The 14,268-nt window shown below is 36.4% G+C and overlaps 1 protein-coding gene across 1 annotated transcript; it reads right to left on the bottom strand.

Moving 5' to 3' along the window:
• Positions 1-5,587: 5,587 nt before the first annotated feature.
• Positions 5,588-13,346, bottom strand: LOC106662652. Its single transcript, XM_014386876.2, has 7 exons — positions 13,172-13,346; positions 8,198-8,337; positions 7,979-8,126; positions 7,718-7,920; positions 7,456-7,658; positions 6,317-6,728; positions 5,588-6,259 (listed from the first exon to the last, which is right to left on the bottom strand). The coding sequence occupies exons 1-7, from the start codon at positions 13,215-13,217 to the stop codon at positions 5,660-5,662; spliced, it is 1,752 nt and encodes a 583-aa protein (XP_014242362.1). The 5' UTR covers positions 13,218-13,346; the 3' UTR covers positions 5,588-5,659.
• Between the last annotated feature and the right edge of the window lie 922 nt (positions 13,347-14,268).

Here is a 14,268-nt window from a genome sequence, read left to right as displayed (position 1 = left end):
AAAGGAGGGAAAACTTAAAAGGTGGGGTTGAGATAGAAAGTTAGTGTCCGAGTGGATCGAGGTCACGATAGCTCAAGTGGCAGAGCGGCGGCGTATCAAGCCGAAGATCGTGGGTTCGAATCCCGCTCGTGACACTGACTTTTTTACCTCAATTAAAAACCTTAATTAATGGAAAGATATTAACTGGTCAAGCGGACCACGAAAACTAGTGAATATAAAATTAAAGATGCAAACGCATATGGCAAAGATGTCTCGAGGTCAAAGTTTACTTAGATGGTTCGACGTAACTTCCTATAAAATGAATATGTCAATAAAGATACACAACCCGAAGATGCCTTACTACGATACTCTGAGGTCGAAGTCATCTCGTACTTTGTGTATCAGTAAAATCCAAGTGTCTTATGTGTTTATAAAGACGGACATGCTAAAGATGCCCCGAAGTTCTCTCTAGTTCTCTCTCGCTACACCCATGTAACTGATTTACTACTGCAAAATGAATCTTTTTAAAAAGTTTGAACAACACACTCCATCATTCATCATTTCTATTACAAAATTAACGTGTCCACAAAGATGAACTATGGCTTTACTCACATGCTTCGAGGTCTAGGTTTATTTCGCTAGTTCCATAACCTCTAGAACATTAATGTGTCTACATATACGCCTTATTTGATGAAATGCCTCTCTAATTAGTATGATGCCTCGAGTCTAGGTTTAGCTCACCACATTGATATTAACTCACATAAAAGGAATGTGTCTATAATAAAGACAAAGGAATATTCCAAAGATTTCGTACTGCCGGTCGGCGATGCCTCTGGATCGAGGTTTAGCTCCCTATATCAATTTTATCTGTAAAATGAATATGTCTATAAAGGCGCACATACCAAAGATGCTTTGTTACGAAGTCCCGAGTTCAAGGTTTAGTTCCTAACTCCGATGTCACCTCCAGTAACATAAATGTATATATAAACACTTTATGCGCACAGGCTAAACGTCTTACTACATCTGGGGGTGTCCCTCACTTCATCGATGTCAACTGCTGTAAAATATTAATGTGCCTTTAAAGACGCACATACCGAAGATGCCTTAGTGTGATTCTTCGCGATCGAAGTATCTCGCTTATCTCATTTCACTATTCTCTGCCCTACCACTAAAATAAATGTGCCTATAAGATCTATAAATTCGCACATCTTGAATGTACCTTACTCGCATCGAGGTGCAGGTACAATTAGATGTTACCTCTTGTTGAATGAATGTCTATATATTTTTATAAAGATGCACTTGGTCATGCAGAAGATGCCTTATAGCTGTGCCGGGAAGATTTAGCTCACATCACCGATGTCATCTTCAGTAAAATCAATGTTCCTATAAAAACGACATTCACATGCCTCAGATGCCTTTGGCGGTTGAGGTTATTTCTCCACACATAAACGCATAGAAATGATGAAGGAGTATGGATATTAATATTTTCAAAAGATAGTTCTTACTCATTGTTTGTGGACGCACAAACGCACAAACTGTGCGTAAGAACTATCTTTTGAAAAGATTCATACATACATATGTCAAAGATGCTTCAAGGTCGAAGTTTAATTAGTTGCACCGATGCCACTTCCAATAAAATGGATGGGTCTTTAAAGACTTCCGCTCACAAGCCAAAAATAGCTTCCACGATGACTCTCGAGGTCCTTCTCGATGATATTAGCTCATTGAACCAGTGATAGTTCCACTGAACTATACGTGTCTGTAAAGACGATACGCACATGCTGCTGATGCCTTACGGCGATGCCTCTCTCCAGACGCATCCAGGGCTGTGTCTGTAAAGCAGATAGGCTTATGCCAAAGTTGCCTCACGGTCGAAGTTAGTCCTATGTCACCCCAAATAAAATGAAAGAGTCTGTAAAGCCAAACACCCACACGACTAAGACATGTCTCGGTGCCGCGAGTCGAATTAGCTCCTTATAAAGACGACACGAGCATGCTGCTGATACCTTACGGCGATGCCTCTCTCTTCTAAAGTCGCATCCAGGGCTGTGTCTGTAAAGCAGATAGGCTTATGCCAAATTTGCCTTAAGATCGAAGATAGTCCGATGTCACCCAAAATAAAATGAAAGAGTGTTAAGCCAAACACCCACACGACCAAGACATGTCTCAATGCCGCGAGTCGAATTAGCTCCTTATAAAGACGACACGAGCATGCCGCTGATGCCCTACTGTGATGCCATTTGAGGTTGAGATTATCACCCTAATCCACTATCATCTCCAGTAAATTGAATGTGTCTACAGAGACACACACGGATATGGCAAAGATGCCTTACTACGTGTCTCAGGTTCGGAGTTTACCTAGCTGAACCGTAGTTATGTCAAATAAAACGAATTATATTTGTCCATAAAGCACACATTTGTGATGAAGATGCTTTACAGATATGTATGAAGGTCGAGGTTCCATGGGAATTCGTCAGTGAAATCCATGACGTTTTTCACCGTGTATCATTGTAACCTATGAAAAATAGTACGTTGTGTACTTATAAGAAAGCTGGAGGCAGACTTTTTGTAAAAATGGGGCGTGAAGATCTTCAGAAAATCAGGATAATTTATAACTAGAAAAGAGAAATACTTAAAATCTGTTATTAGGGCAGTAATAAAACGGAAATAATATACGAGATTACGTACTGTGAGAAAATTAATTAACAATTAAATTCGTTTTTATGGCACCCCAGGTAGTAAAAGGAAAACTGATAGATAAGATCCTCTTGAAATCATGCTTCCCGGCTATAGAAAAACAAGCATATAAGAAAACAAGTTGACTGGAAAGAGGGTATCGTTTATAAAACCAAAACATTAGTCATAACAAAATAGTTTACTTCCAATAAAGATAAGAAAAAGAGGTCGACTGAGAAACCACAGTAAAATAATTGATAGATTGGTTTGATACGAGGAAAGATGATAAATAAAGTAGAAATTTGTGTCAAGTTAAGATTATTTCATTACGTAACTTTTGTAAAGAGGTAAAATTTTTGTACATATGGTTCAGGTAATATTGAGCACTAGGGGGCACCTTGGGTTTAAGCAACGCAGCACTCAATCGTGACATTTCATCCTTCAAGTAACGACCCATTGAACACAGAAACTTTCGTCAATCCTCTTTTTTTTTTTAAATACTAATCAGTGGAATCAGAGTGTAAATCCTCTCTGTCGTTAAAAGTCTAAGCAAATAATTGGCTTGTTGGTCGGCCTCTTGATATCTTTTTGAATAAAAATGGACGTTTTTGCTTTCCAAACTAGTGAAAACTAGATTTTAATTTTTAAAATCGTGAATCAACCCAATCAATTTAAGCCTCGCAGTTTGTAGATTTTTCATTAACGGCGGTTTTTGAATCTCATGAAAAACGAAAACCCTTCACAAAAATACCTTACACGGAGTTATCATGGAGAGAATGTAGCCGTGTAGAATTAATGAATTTTTCCAGTATGACTTCTAATTTTTTATTGGGAAAAACCTTAGGATGCTTCCTGACTTAAATTAGGATTGCAAAAAGACTTGCTATTAAATCTTATTTTACGTCTTACAAACGGGAAAACCAGTCTAAACCTGTTTTCAAGGGGGGCAGAACTCCAAGCCTGCCTCCCTGCAGTGCCCTCTGAGAATCATTGATTCTTGAAGGTCGGAGGGAGCAAAACCCAGCCGAGAGGATCAGAAGCCTAAATGGGCACTGGGACCCTAAGCCTAGGCGAGGTATTCTATCCTTCCCAACACTCACAAGTATGTCCTGTATAATCTCCCATACCACTTATCCCTTTCCTATCTATCCTAACCAAATCCTCCAAGCCAAGGCGGACAACTTAGCCGAGGGCTTCATGCTTAGAAGGAAGGATAGTCTTTTAAAACAAACTTTGAATACCAGGCGACCTCTAGTTTAATTACACCCTTCCCCCCCTCATGCTGGGGTGACTATTTAGATCCCTGTTCAAGGGAATTCTTACAAACTAAAGAAAAAAGAAAAAGCAACAAAGGCTGTAAACACTCAAAATAAACCAGCAAGGAGAAGAGGAGCTGATAAAAAGCCCTCCCCCATCTATCCCAATAGGGGTTTCAAAGTAGATGACCTCACAGGATGAATTTGCTCTTAGGCCTGATGGTACCAAATATATGCCCAGCTAAAGCCCACCTGCAAAGAGGGGTCAAAAAATGAGGACAATTCTTGAGTATGTGAAAAAAGAGGACCATGGAGAATTCCTCTGGCAAAATCCAGAAACCCTATCCGGAGGGCTTCATGGAGGCCTTCGAAGAAAGAAGACTGGGTATTGTACCTCTAGACCAAGTGCTCCTGATGGTTGAGTAGCTAGATGCTATCCAGGAGATAGAGCAGGTTAAATACACCATTAAACCAGCCTTTAATGGGCTAATATATATTTTTTTTAAAAGGTGGTTAGCCTTAAGCAGTGCAGACATAGCTACATAGGATAAAAGGAAGGCGCCAGGTGTCAGGTGGTAGAGGATAAAGACCTCCCACAACTACCTATACAAAATGCTGAAAGAGCAAAAGATCCAAACTGACAATACCACACAAGAAAATATTAAATTACTGCTCTCATTGTACATAAAATAAATGTAATGGAAACTCGGTGGCAACCATCTTTCCAAATATTCCCTATTGTCAAATCTTATCTGACAAACCTATTCTTCCAAGGTACCTCTACCACTTCTATTCATCCTATTTTAGCTCAGATTTTTCAGAAAATCATATTTGCTCACTTGCTCTTAACAATTTATAGACTTGATCTCTGCATTTTTTTCTACTAACATACTGGGCAATCCTTTCTACCAATATTGAATCTATTCTGTCTAGAATCCTGACTTTGCAAATAGACAATCAAAGTAAACTTACAAAAATCCAAGAATGTCCAATTTCACCTTAGCTTTAGAGTATATACCTGATATCTTGGACAAAAGACTTGTTTGAAACAGGACGTCAGATAAAATACGCTGATGGGACAAAAGATTCAAACTATCAATACGAAATAATTATAAGAATAATAAAAGAAAAAATTTAATTTCTACTGGCATTACCCCAATGCCACAAAAGTCACCAACCATACCATCTACTTTGATCTAATTATACCGTATATCGCAAACCTGGATCATTTCTACTACAATGGATTCTAATCAACCTTCTTTTCATCCATTAGTAACTGTAATCATTCTTTGATGCTGTGCAAGCATCTGATAGTGTAATAACCACTCCTGGGGTCTACCAGCAAGGGGAGACCTTTTAGAATAGGAGCAAATAATCAGCAAGAAATACAAGAATTTACCCTTACCTTCCTTGGGCCTCCTCCCCTCACAGGACCCAAAATTAGAAGTAAAACTAGATTAGAGGCCGAGGTCTGCCGGTATGGGGTCTCCCTAAGGTATGGTGGGGAGGTGGAGAGAAAAAGAAAAAAAAAACCACTCCTGGGGTCTGTCATTGACATTACAACATATTGACCAATTACTATATAGTTGATATGCAATTCTGACAAGAAAGATACAACAAGCAGGTCTCAATGTAAATCATACAGACATAATTGTGATCAAAATGTATACAATTGGTAAAAAAGGTTAACTTAATTGTTTTCAATTTGTTTTTTATTACAGTAGCAGAACCCATTGCTCTTCCCCACTTCATGGTTTAATAATAACGTTTTTCAGTTCGGGATGAGCGACAAGGATGTCAATGAGGGAATTGACCCTTCGGTCAGACATGCCCACCGTTTCCCATTCTTGTTCTAGTTCAGAGCCCATCAAATGCAGGTTCCTCTCCTCTTTCGCATTAATCGCATCTCCTGCAGACGTCATAAATCCAGCCATGGGCACTGGCTTTCTCTTTTCTACCTCTTCCTGCCTGATGTGTTCGTCCAAGTAGCGGACCAGTTCGCTGTCTTGGGAACCGGCTTCAGACGGTGGCTTCGGTATTTCAGGCAAACCGCCTTCGTTGTTGTTAAGCCTGCATGTTATCCAGTTAACAAGGTATTTCGTCCAATTCAATGTCTCCATCCTTTTCTCTTGGTCTTGGAGAATCCTGTGGAGGTTTTCTTCTATGTCTTCTGGCGACTCTTGCTTTTCAGGCTTTGGCCCTCCCCATCCCACATCTTTACAGTGAGAGCTCTGTGCCAGGCGTGTGTACTGCTGTTGCTTGACCTCCTGCGCCTCCTGGAAAACTTCACCCCAGTTCTTCTGTAGATTGATTTGTGGCGAGCCAAAGTGTTCTTGTTTGTGCCTTATCTGAAAATCATATGATTATTTAAAAAAACTAAACTCTAGCAGAAATAAAAATCCAACCTTTTTCAGACACTCTTTTCTGTTTTTACAGATTTCAGAGAGACTGAGAAGATAATTTGCCTGCCCTGGGACTTCTTTGAGCACGTAGTTTATAAACTTCTGGAACTGGCCGATAACATCTTTCAAAACACACTCCCAGGCCTTCCTTTCCAAAAGGGCGACATTTTCCAAATCCAAACTTTCGATGTAATGTCTCAATGTGTCAACTTCGTTGGTGAGCTCTTTGAGACGGCCTTGGAAATATTGGAGAAGTTCATACAGAACATTGTAAAAATTGTCTCTTTCCCTCTGAATCACCTTCATTGTAAACATATTGTGGTGTATGTGGGCATTCTTCAACGCCATTCTTGAGCTCTTACTCGCATTTTTCTTAGCACAATGGAAAAGCGCTGACCACTTTTTCATAAAAAATCTAAAACAATATATCTTAATTAATTAAAAGTTGTGACAACAGAGAAGAACAGGTCTAAATAACAGTCCACTTTTCAAAAGGAATGCTTTAACTTGTAAAAATTTTCAATGAGGACTTTGTCGTGATGAACATGTAATTTGGTCATTACCTATCATTTTGGTCTGTCAGACCTGCTTTGACTTCTTGCCACCTTCAGTGCTGGTTTGTTAATGGTCAAGGTTTGTTTTGTGTATTGTAATCCTGGAGTTTCTGATAGGCAGACCAAACTGATCAATAATGATCAAATTTCACTGTATGCTTTAGATAAACTTTTAATTACAATTAATTAAGGTGTTTAGTTGAGATGAAAAAAAGCCAATGGCACGAGTGGGGGGGTTGAGATGGGGAGTTGATGTCCGAGTGGATCAAGGTCACGATAGCTCAGGTGGTAGAGCAGCGGCGTATCTAGCCGAAGGTCGTGGGCTCGAATCCCTCTCGTGCCATTGGCTTTTTTTCATCTCAACTAAAACCTTAATTAATTGTAATGTATTAATTGGTCAAGCGGATCACGAAATTAGTGAATAAACTTTTAATTTAAAAGTCATACAATTTCTACAATATTTTATATAATTATTAATGATTATTTAGCTTAATTAATTGATTAATTAGTTTTTTATCTTGAGCTTTGAATAAAAAGTATAATTAATTAAAATAATTAATTATTAATTTCCATTCATCAGAAAAGTACCTAGTTTGTACACAGAATTCTTCATAGTGCTGATTTGCATCCCACATGTTCATAAATTTGAGTCTTTGGTCAAAATTAATATTAAGTTCTCTGACAATATTTTGAACTTCACATTCCATAGATCTTTTTAGTGTGTTTAGTGCGTGTTCTTTTTCAGCTTCTAACTCCTGCCTTATAATTTTTTCCCTCTCTGCTAAACGCTCCTAATACATTTTAAAAAATTGAGTTAATAACTTATGCTTATAAAAAACTTTTAACTTACTTCAAACTGCTTTTTGAGCTGTAGAAACACTTCTTTCATACGTAACGAGTACAATTGGAAAAACTCACATTTCGTCTTTTCCCTCATTTCCCTCAATTTCTCTTCCATTAGTTTTGATAGAGATCTTTCCTGGTCCACAAGTGCTTTTTCAATAGTCTCTTTGACCATCTTCTCTTGCTTAGCTTCGTACTTTTCACCCATTTCTTGGAACAATTTACAGTTATTATTTTGACCAATCGGTATGATTTCAATGTATCCTACTTGCAATGCCCGCATGTGTGAAGCTTTGTACGAGATGGAGCGACGGTACTTCAGTCATCTTTCTATTTCTATTGTCGACATCTTGTTCGTGCAGTGGTGAAGTCCACAGACTGCCCTGTGGCCCTTTTAACGATTTGCCCAAACCAATCTTTAAATTTACAAACATTTTAGTATTATAATTGCCAGTTTTAAAATAAATAAATGCTTTATTCGACAAACACAGTCTTTGACGTCAGGGGTCAACGTTGAGAAAAATACGTCTGCCATTACAGACCCAAGGCTGTCTTTAATTTCTGACGCTGTCGGATACATTTTGGTCTTGACAAACCGACCCCGTATAATTGCATTGCTTGGATTGACTGAAATACAATATTTATTTACGGATCGAAATCCACTATAAAAAAAGATATTTTACAATAACAAAAAATATAAATAATATATGTAAAAATACAAATAATATATATAAAAAGAATAAGGACGTATAGTAATAATGGTAATAATATAAATGGTAAATATAAATTATAAATATAAAACTACAATTAAAGAGTAAAAACTGCACAACAAAAATGAAAGACATAATTACTAACCAAATAAGGCAGAGAAAACAAAATAAAGCTGAAAGACAATTGAAACTACAATAATTAGGTATATATTTAATGAATATAATGCTCTTTGTAAATATATAATAAGACTAGAGTGCGAGAATTAGTTGAACCAGTAAATGAAATAAATTCTAATAATTTTGTACAGTATGAAATATAAAAGCATTCAACTAAGGTTGTAGGATAAGGTTTTTCACAGATTGCACAGAACTACTGAAGAAGTCAATGCAGATGTTACTCTTGATCATCATTCTGTGCAGAGGAGAAGAGAGCATGTAGTTAGAGCTTTGGAATTCAATATAAAATAATTTATAGGTTTTAAGAGAGTGCGAATGGACATGTAGCTGTAGTTGAGAGAGGAGAGAAGGACTATCAATGAGATTGTTTAATAATTTAAATACAAAACTATATTAAAGTAGTATTAAGCACTTCTTAGTGCCAGTTCGAAAAGTTTAAATTCAGAGCGGATTCCAGGGTAGGCAGAATTCGAAGGAAGATTGAGTTTGTAGGAAAGTTTTTTAAAAATTTGTTTTGTACAGATTGAAGAATTTTTTGATAATTTAGATAGAATGGGTTCCAATCAGGTGTAGCATATTCTAGTATAGGTTGTACAAAAGCTTTATAAAGATGGACAAAACATAGAGGATTTTTAAATTCATAGGTGTTCCGGATGATGAAACCTAGCATCTTCATAGATCTATTTTTTATTGAAGAAATATGTTCTTTAAAAGACAATTAATTAAGGTTTTTAGTTGAGATGAAAAAGTCAATGGCACGAGCGGGATTCGAACCCACGACCTTCGGCTAGATATGCCGCTGCTCTACCACCTGAGCTATCGTGACCTCGATCCACTCGGACATCAACTCCCCTTCTCAACCCCATCTTATGAGTTTTCCCTCCTTTTGCCATTTTTCATAAGGTGGGGTTGAGATGGGGAGTTGATGTCCAAGTGGATCGAGGTCACGATAGCTCAGGTGGTAGAGCAGCGGCGTATCTAGCCGAAGGTCGTGGGTTCAAATCCCTCTCGTGCCATTAGCTTTTTTTCATCTTAACTAAAAACCTTAATTAATTGTCTTGTATTAATTGGTCAAGCGGATCACGAAAATAGTGAATTTATGTTCTTTAAACTTGAGCTTTTGATCAAAAAGTACACCAAGATCCTTTACGACCTCAACTCACGTTAAAAGAGCATCATGGAGAGTATAGAGATAAATAAAAGGTTGTTTCTTATGAGAGAATGTAATTGTGTAGCATTTGGAAACATTAAGAGCAAGTTTGTTATTAGAGCACCAGGTTGGCACATTATTGATAGAATTTTGTAATTGTAAGCAATCAGAAGGAGAAGTGATTATGGAATAGATTTTCAGCAAATAATAAAAATTGAGCAGAAGGGAGAGCAAGATGGATATCATTAATAAATAAGAGAAACAAAATTGGTTCAAGATGAGACCCTTACGGGACTCCCGAGGAAGCCGCATAGGGACATGATTTAAATTATTTTATTTTGACTATTTGTTTTCTGTCTGAGAGAAAGCTGGATAACCAATTCAAGATAGTTCCGGTGAAACCATAATCCATTAGTTTCCTTAACAGTATTGTGTGATTTACTTTATCAAAAGCTTTAGAAAAATCAGTATACACTAAGTCTACTTGGTGTCCAGAGTTTATTGCATCTAAGATGTAATTTTGAAATGTGAGCAGGTTAGTAACAGTTGATCTATTAGAGCAGAAACCATAAAGATAATATAAAGAACAATCAGATTCTTTCCTATTTACAAGTTGGCATTTGGTAGAGGAACTATTACAAAAGTTAACAAAAAAATTAGCTCATGATTTTTCCTTCTTGAAGGTGGGATACTAGGTCATCTCAAAAAAACCGCAACCAGTTTTTATCCACAAAGTTTCGTATTTATTTTAATCCTTCCTCAGGTGAGTTAACGCAATGGTTAAAACAGTGGTTGTCAGTCATTAATATTTTATAACAGTTTATTTTAAAAAAGAGCCAGTGTGGTACATATTTAAGTCTTTCAGACTCCGAACAAACGTTTTAATATTTTGAACCTGACTAGAATCCTAGTTTGAAAGACTATGTACTATGTACCACACTGGATCTTTTTAAAATAAACTGTTATAAAATATAAATGACTGACGACCACTGTTTGAACCATTCCATTAACTCACCTGAGGAAGGATTAAAATGAATCCGAAGCATTGTGGATAAAAACTGGTTGTGGTTTTTTCGAGATGACCTATTATCCCACCTCCAAGAAGGAAAAATCATAAGTTAAAATGTTGAGGTTAAAATACAAAAAAAAATTAGCATGCCATGCCTGACTGGTGCTATTAAAACTGCCACCTTTCTATGTGAAAGGATGATTGTAATTGAGGATTTGGACAGTGGAAAGAAAGCATCTAACAAATGCTAGCCATACTAAAATCTTCGACAAAATTAAAATAACTTGGTGCCTTAATAACGTAATGCCTAAAACTCTCTGGCATATCAGAGAAATTTGAAGAACCATCCAATGAAAACACAACTAAATGGAAAAAAAAGAAGCTAATCCTGGAGCTTTTCTATGGTATACATATGGCTCAAAAATGAGAAATGGCATGGGTATAGGCAAAAAGAGGCCTAACTACATGCACCACAACCATCAACCCTCAGCCACTCTACAGCACTCATTCAAGCCGTTAGCTATAAAAACATGAGCACATGAAATAAATCATCTCAAGGCTGCATCAAGAATAATACTTTCAGTTAGCCAGGCAGTTCTAAAGCCTCTCCAAGCTACAAGATCAATTCCAACCTTGTCTAGAACTGCTTAAATGTTCTAAAAAAAACTGTAATCTACTAACAGTCCTACGTTAAAAAGGGTCTCAATTCATGAGGGAATTTCAGAAAACATAGCAATACTTGCTAAAATTTAGCATCAGAACTATCTGCCTAATTATATAATAAACTATCGCCACTTAAAAAAATAATTGGAATCTCGGGTAACTAAAGTACGCAATAGATACTGAGAGCATAAAACCAGGCAAAAAAGACTAGTCACAAAAACTACCCAATGAAAGAAAGAGGAATTCCTACTCAACAGAAGGAATTAAAATCTCTAACTGGTTCATGTATGGGATGTACTCCAGTGAAGTACCACTTTTTAAAAATGGAACTTTCAATAGAAGATCAATGTCAATTACGTCTAGAAGAGATAGAGACAATAAAACATTTCCTATAAAATTGCCTTGCAATAGCTAGAAAAAGGCTATGGTATGTAGGAAAATCATTCTTGAGCTAGACCTTGGTAACATAGCCCTGAGAAGAATTGTTTTACTACGTAAAATAAACAAAACTTTCCAGGAAATCTATTAGCAGAGATCGGACACATTAGAAAAAAATAGAATCCTTACTTCAAATGGAAAAAATAAATTTTCATTTCCATCTCAAATTAAAGACATTTAAGATGTACTTGATTGTTAATAGTTTTTGACAGCTTTGGCAAATTCGAGGCGATTTGATGAGGAATCTATGAGTAAGCCTAAAATGCCCTATTCTTGGGTGTGCCAAGACCTTTCCTCTTTACAGGATGTCCGCACAGTGAAGGGCCATTGTTTAACCTCTATCCTAATTTACCTCAGTTTATTGTGATTAACTTCACTTCATTTTTTAAGCCAATTTTCCCATATCTAATTGTGGATGTATGAAATGCAAATCTTCGTCAGAAACTGTCAATGCTCAAGGTTGTTAACACAAATGCCACAATGTCCCAGTATGCAGATGAATAAGACCAAGACTTTCTGTACTCATAGTTCCCCTAGGGATGTAATGATTTCCTAAAAATCCGGCATTTTCGGAAAAATTGGTTACGGCCAACAATACAGCCTGGGGGCAGCAGTAGCTGAGTGGTTAAGGCGTCAGACTCTTGGCTAGTAGATCCCGTGGTCGTGGGTTCGATCCCCACCATCGCCTCTGGACTTTTTCTGACACCTAAGGGTGGCCGCAATTGAAAGAAATTGACACGGCACTTATCAATGGAAGGGGCGGGATCGGATCTCAGCGACCCTGAATTTGGTCCCAACCCCCTTCAAAAATGAAGTTTTTTTGATGGACGAACACCGGCACAACGGGGGCTCAAGTTCACATTTGTAGTTGCGAGCCCCCCCCCCAAAAAAAAACATGGAGCCAGGGATAAAGTACAATAAGCTCTACAGCTCAGCTGCAGTGCTCAGGAGGGAACAGCTCCTGTCCCTGGTACCCATTGTAAAAAAAAAAATAAATAAAAAAATAAATAAATAAATTTAAAAAAAATAAATAAAAAATTATTGCTTTTATTGCTTATTGCTGAAAGAGCAAATATTCTAGTTTTAAAACTTGTAAAATGCAACTCAATCTCACATGTTATTACTACAACACATCTGATTTTAAGCTGTTCATACAAAAGTGCCATAGTTTCTTTTTAAAAGGGGCCTTTCGTTTAAGCCCTTCTCTTCTGTTTTACAATAATAAATTATATACATATATTTCATAAATGCTCATTATGTTCTTTATTTGTATTTTAATATTTTTTTTTTTTTTAGTTCTAAACAAACACTTACTTGTCCAGTATTTTGATGGAAACGGGTGAAAGTGGATGCTACTCATCTTGGTCCGTTATAATTTTGGGCTTTTTCTTTATAGAAAAAATAAACAAATAAAATAAAACAAACTAATAACTAAAGTTTTAGAGATGTTAAAAATGAGGTAATCTAGCTGTTTCTAACATATGAAAGCTCTTTACATTAAATGTTCATACATGCTAACAACATTAAATGGCAAAAATGGAAAAATATTATAAATAAATTAAAGTGTACTTAATTAAATTTGATATTGTAATAATTCTTTCACTGTAAAAACAAAAAGTATAAAATACAACAACGCATGTTTCTTACTAAATAAGTTAGTCTGAATGCTAACATATAAGCCATATTTTTTAAGAACTACAGATGTATCTCAAGGAACTGTGGTGGCTAAGTGGTTGGGATGTCCGATTTGTATTTGCTATGTTTCTAGGTCCGAATCCCGGCAGAGCTCATGGCTTTTTAATTGATAATGGTGTAAAAAATGTATTTTAAAGTTGTTTGACTGTTAAAGTTGTTCGTTTATAACACCCAACGGTAGTTAAGCCCTTATATAACAGGAATTATTTTCGTTTTACTATTACTACAGATTTATCTCAGCATATAACAAAAACAAGCATTTTTATTACTGTAGAATGATAATTCTAAGTAAACAATTTTTAAATTTAAAATTTAAATACTTTAACTAATTTCAAAAACCTTTTTCTTTAATTAGTGATTTACAATTGTACAAATTAGTAATTCAATTGGTAAAACAGTTTGATACGACACAGTTTCTTACTATTCTTGGTAGAACATTATTTTCATACATAAAACAGTATTTTCATTTGCATAACTTAAGTTTTTTTCATTGTGTCTATTGTAAATTTAGGCGAAGCTTTCTTGAACTTGATTTCTTGCGAAGTATTTTCCTTGCCTCTAACCTGAGTTATTTCCACCTTTGCAGACAATTCTGTCCCGAGAACCCAAGGATTGCAATTACAGGTAATTTTTCTCTTATCCTATTTCACCCATTGGTCTCACATGCCATACTAAATGCTGCAGTTGAACTGTTTTGCAGTTTGCATGAAAACAAT

The sequence above is a fragment of the Cimex lectularius genome, unplaced genomic scaffold, assembly GCF_000648675.2.
Source record: "Cimex lectularius strain Harlan isolate CLEC.00 unplaced genomic scaffold, Clec_2.1 scaffold43, whole genome shotgun sequence".
Taxonomy (NCBI): Eukaryota; Metazoa; Arthropoda; class Insecta; order Hemiptera; family Cimicidae; genus Cimex; species Cimex lectularius.
The sequence above is the reverse complement of the archived record's forward strand: the minus strand, read 5'-3'. Positions and strand labels throughout refer to the sequence as shown.

Excerpts from the sequence above, each read along its gene's own strand:
- LOC106662652 (XM_014386876.2), bottom strand. The coding sequence starts at position 13,217 with ATGAGTAGCATCCACTTTCACCCGTTTCCATCAAAATACTGGACAA. Across the intron at positions 8,127-8,197 it reads CCCCTGACGTCAAAGACTGT|ATTGGTTTGGGCAAATCGTT; the intron begins GTTTGTCGAATA and ends GTAAATTTAAAG. Across the intron at positions 7,659-7,717 it reads AGCTCAAAAAGCAGTTTGAA|GAGCGTTTAGCAGAGAGGGA; the intron begins GTAAGTTAAAAG and ends AAAATGTATTAG.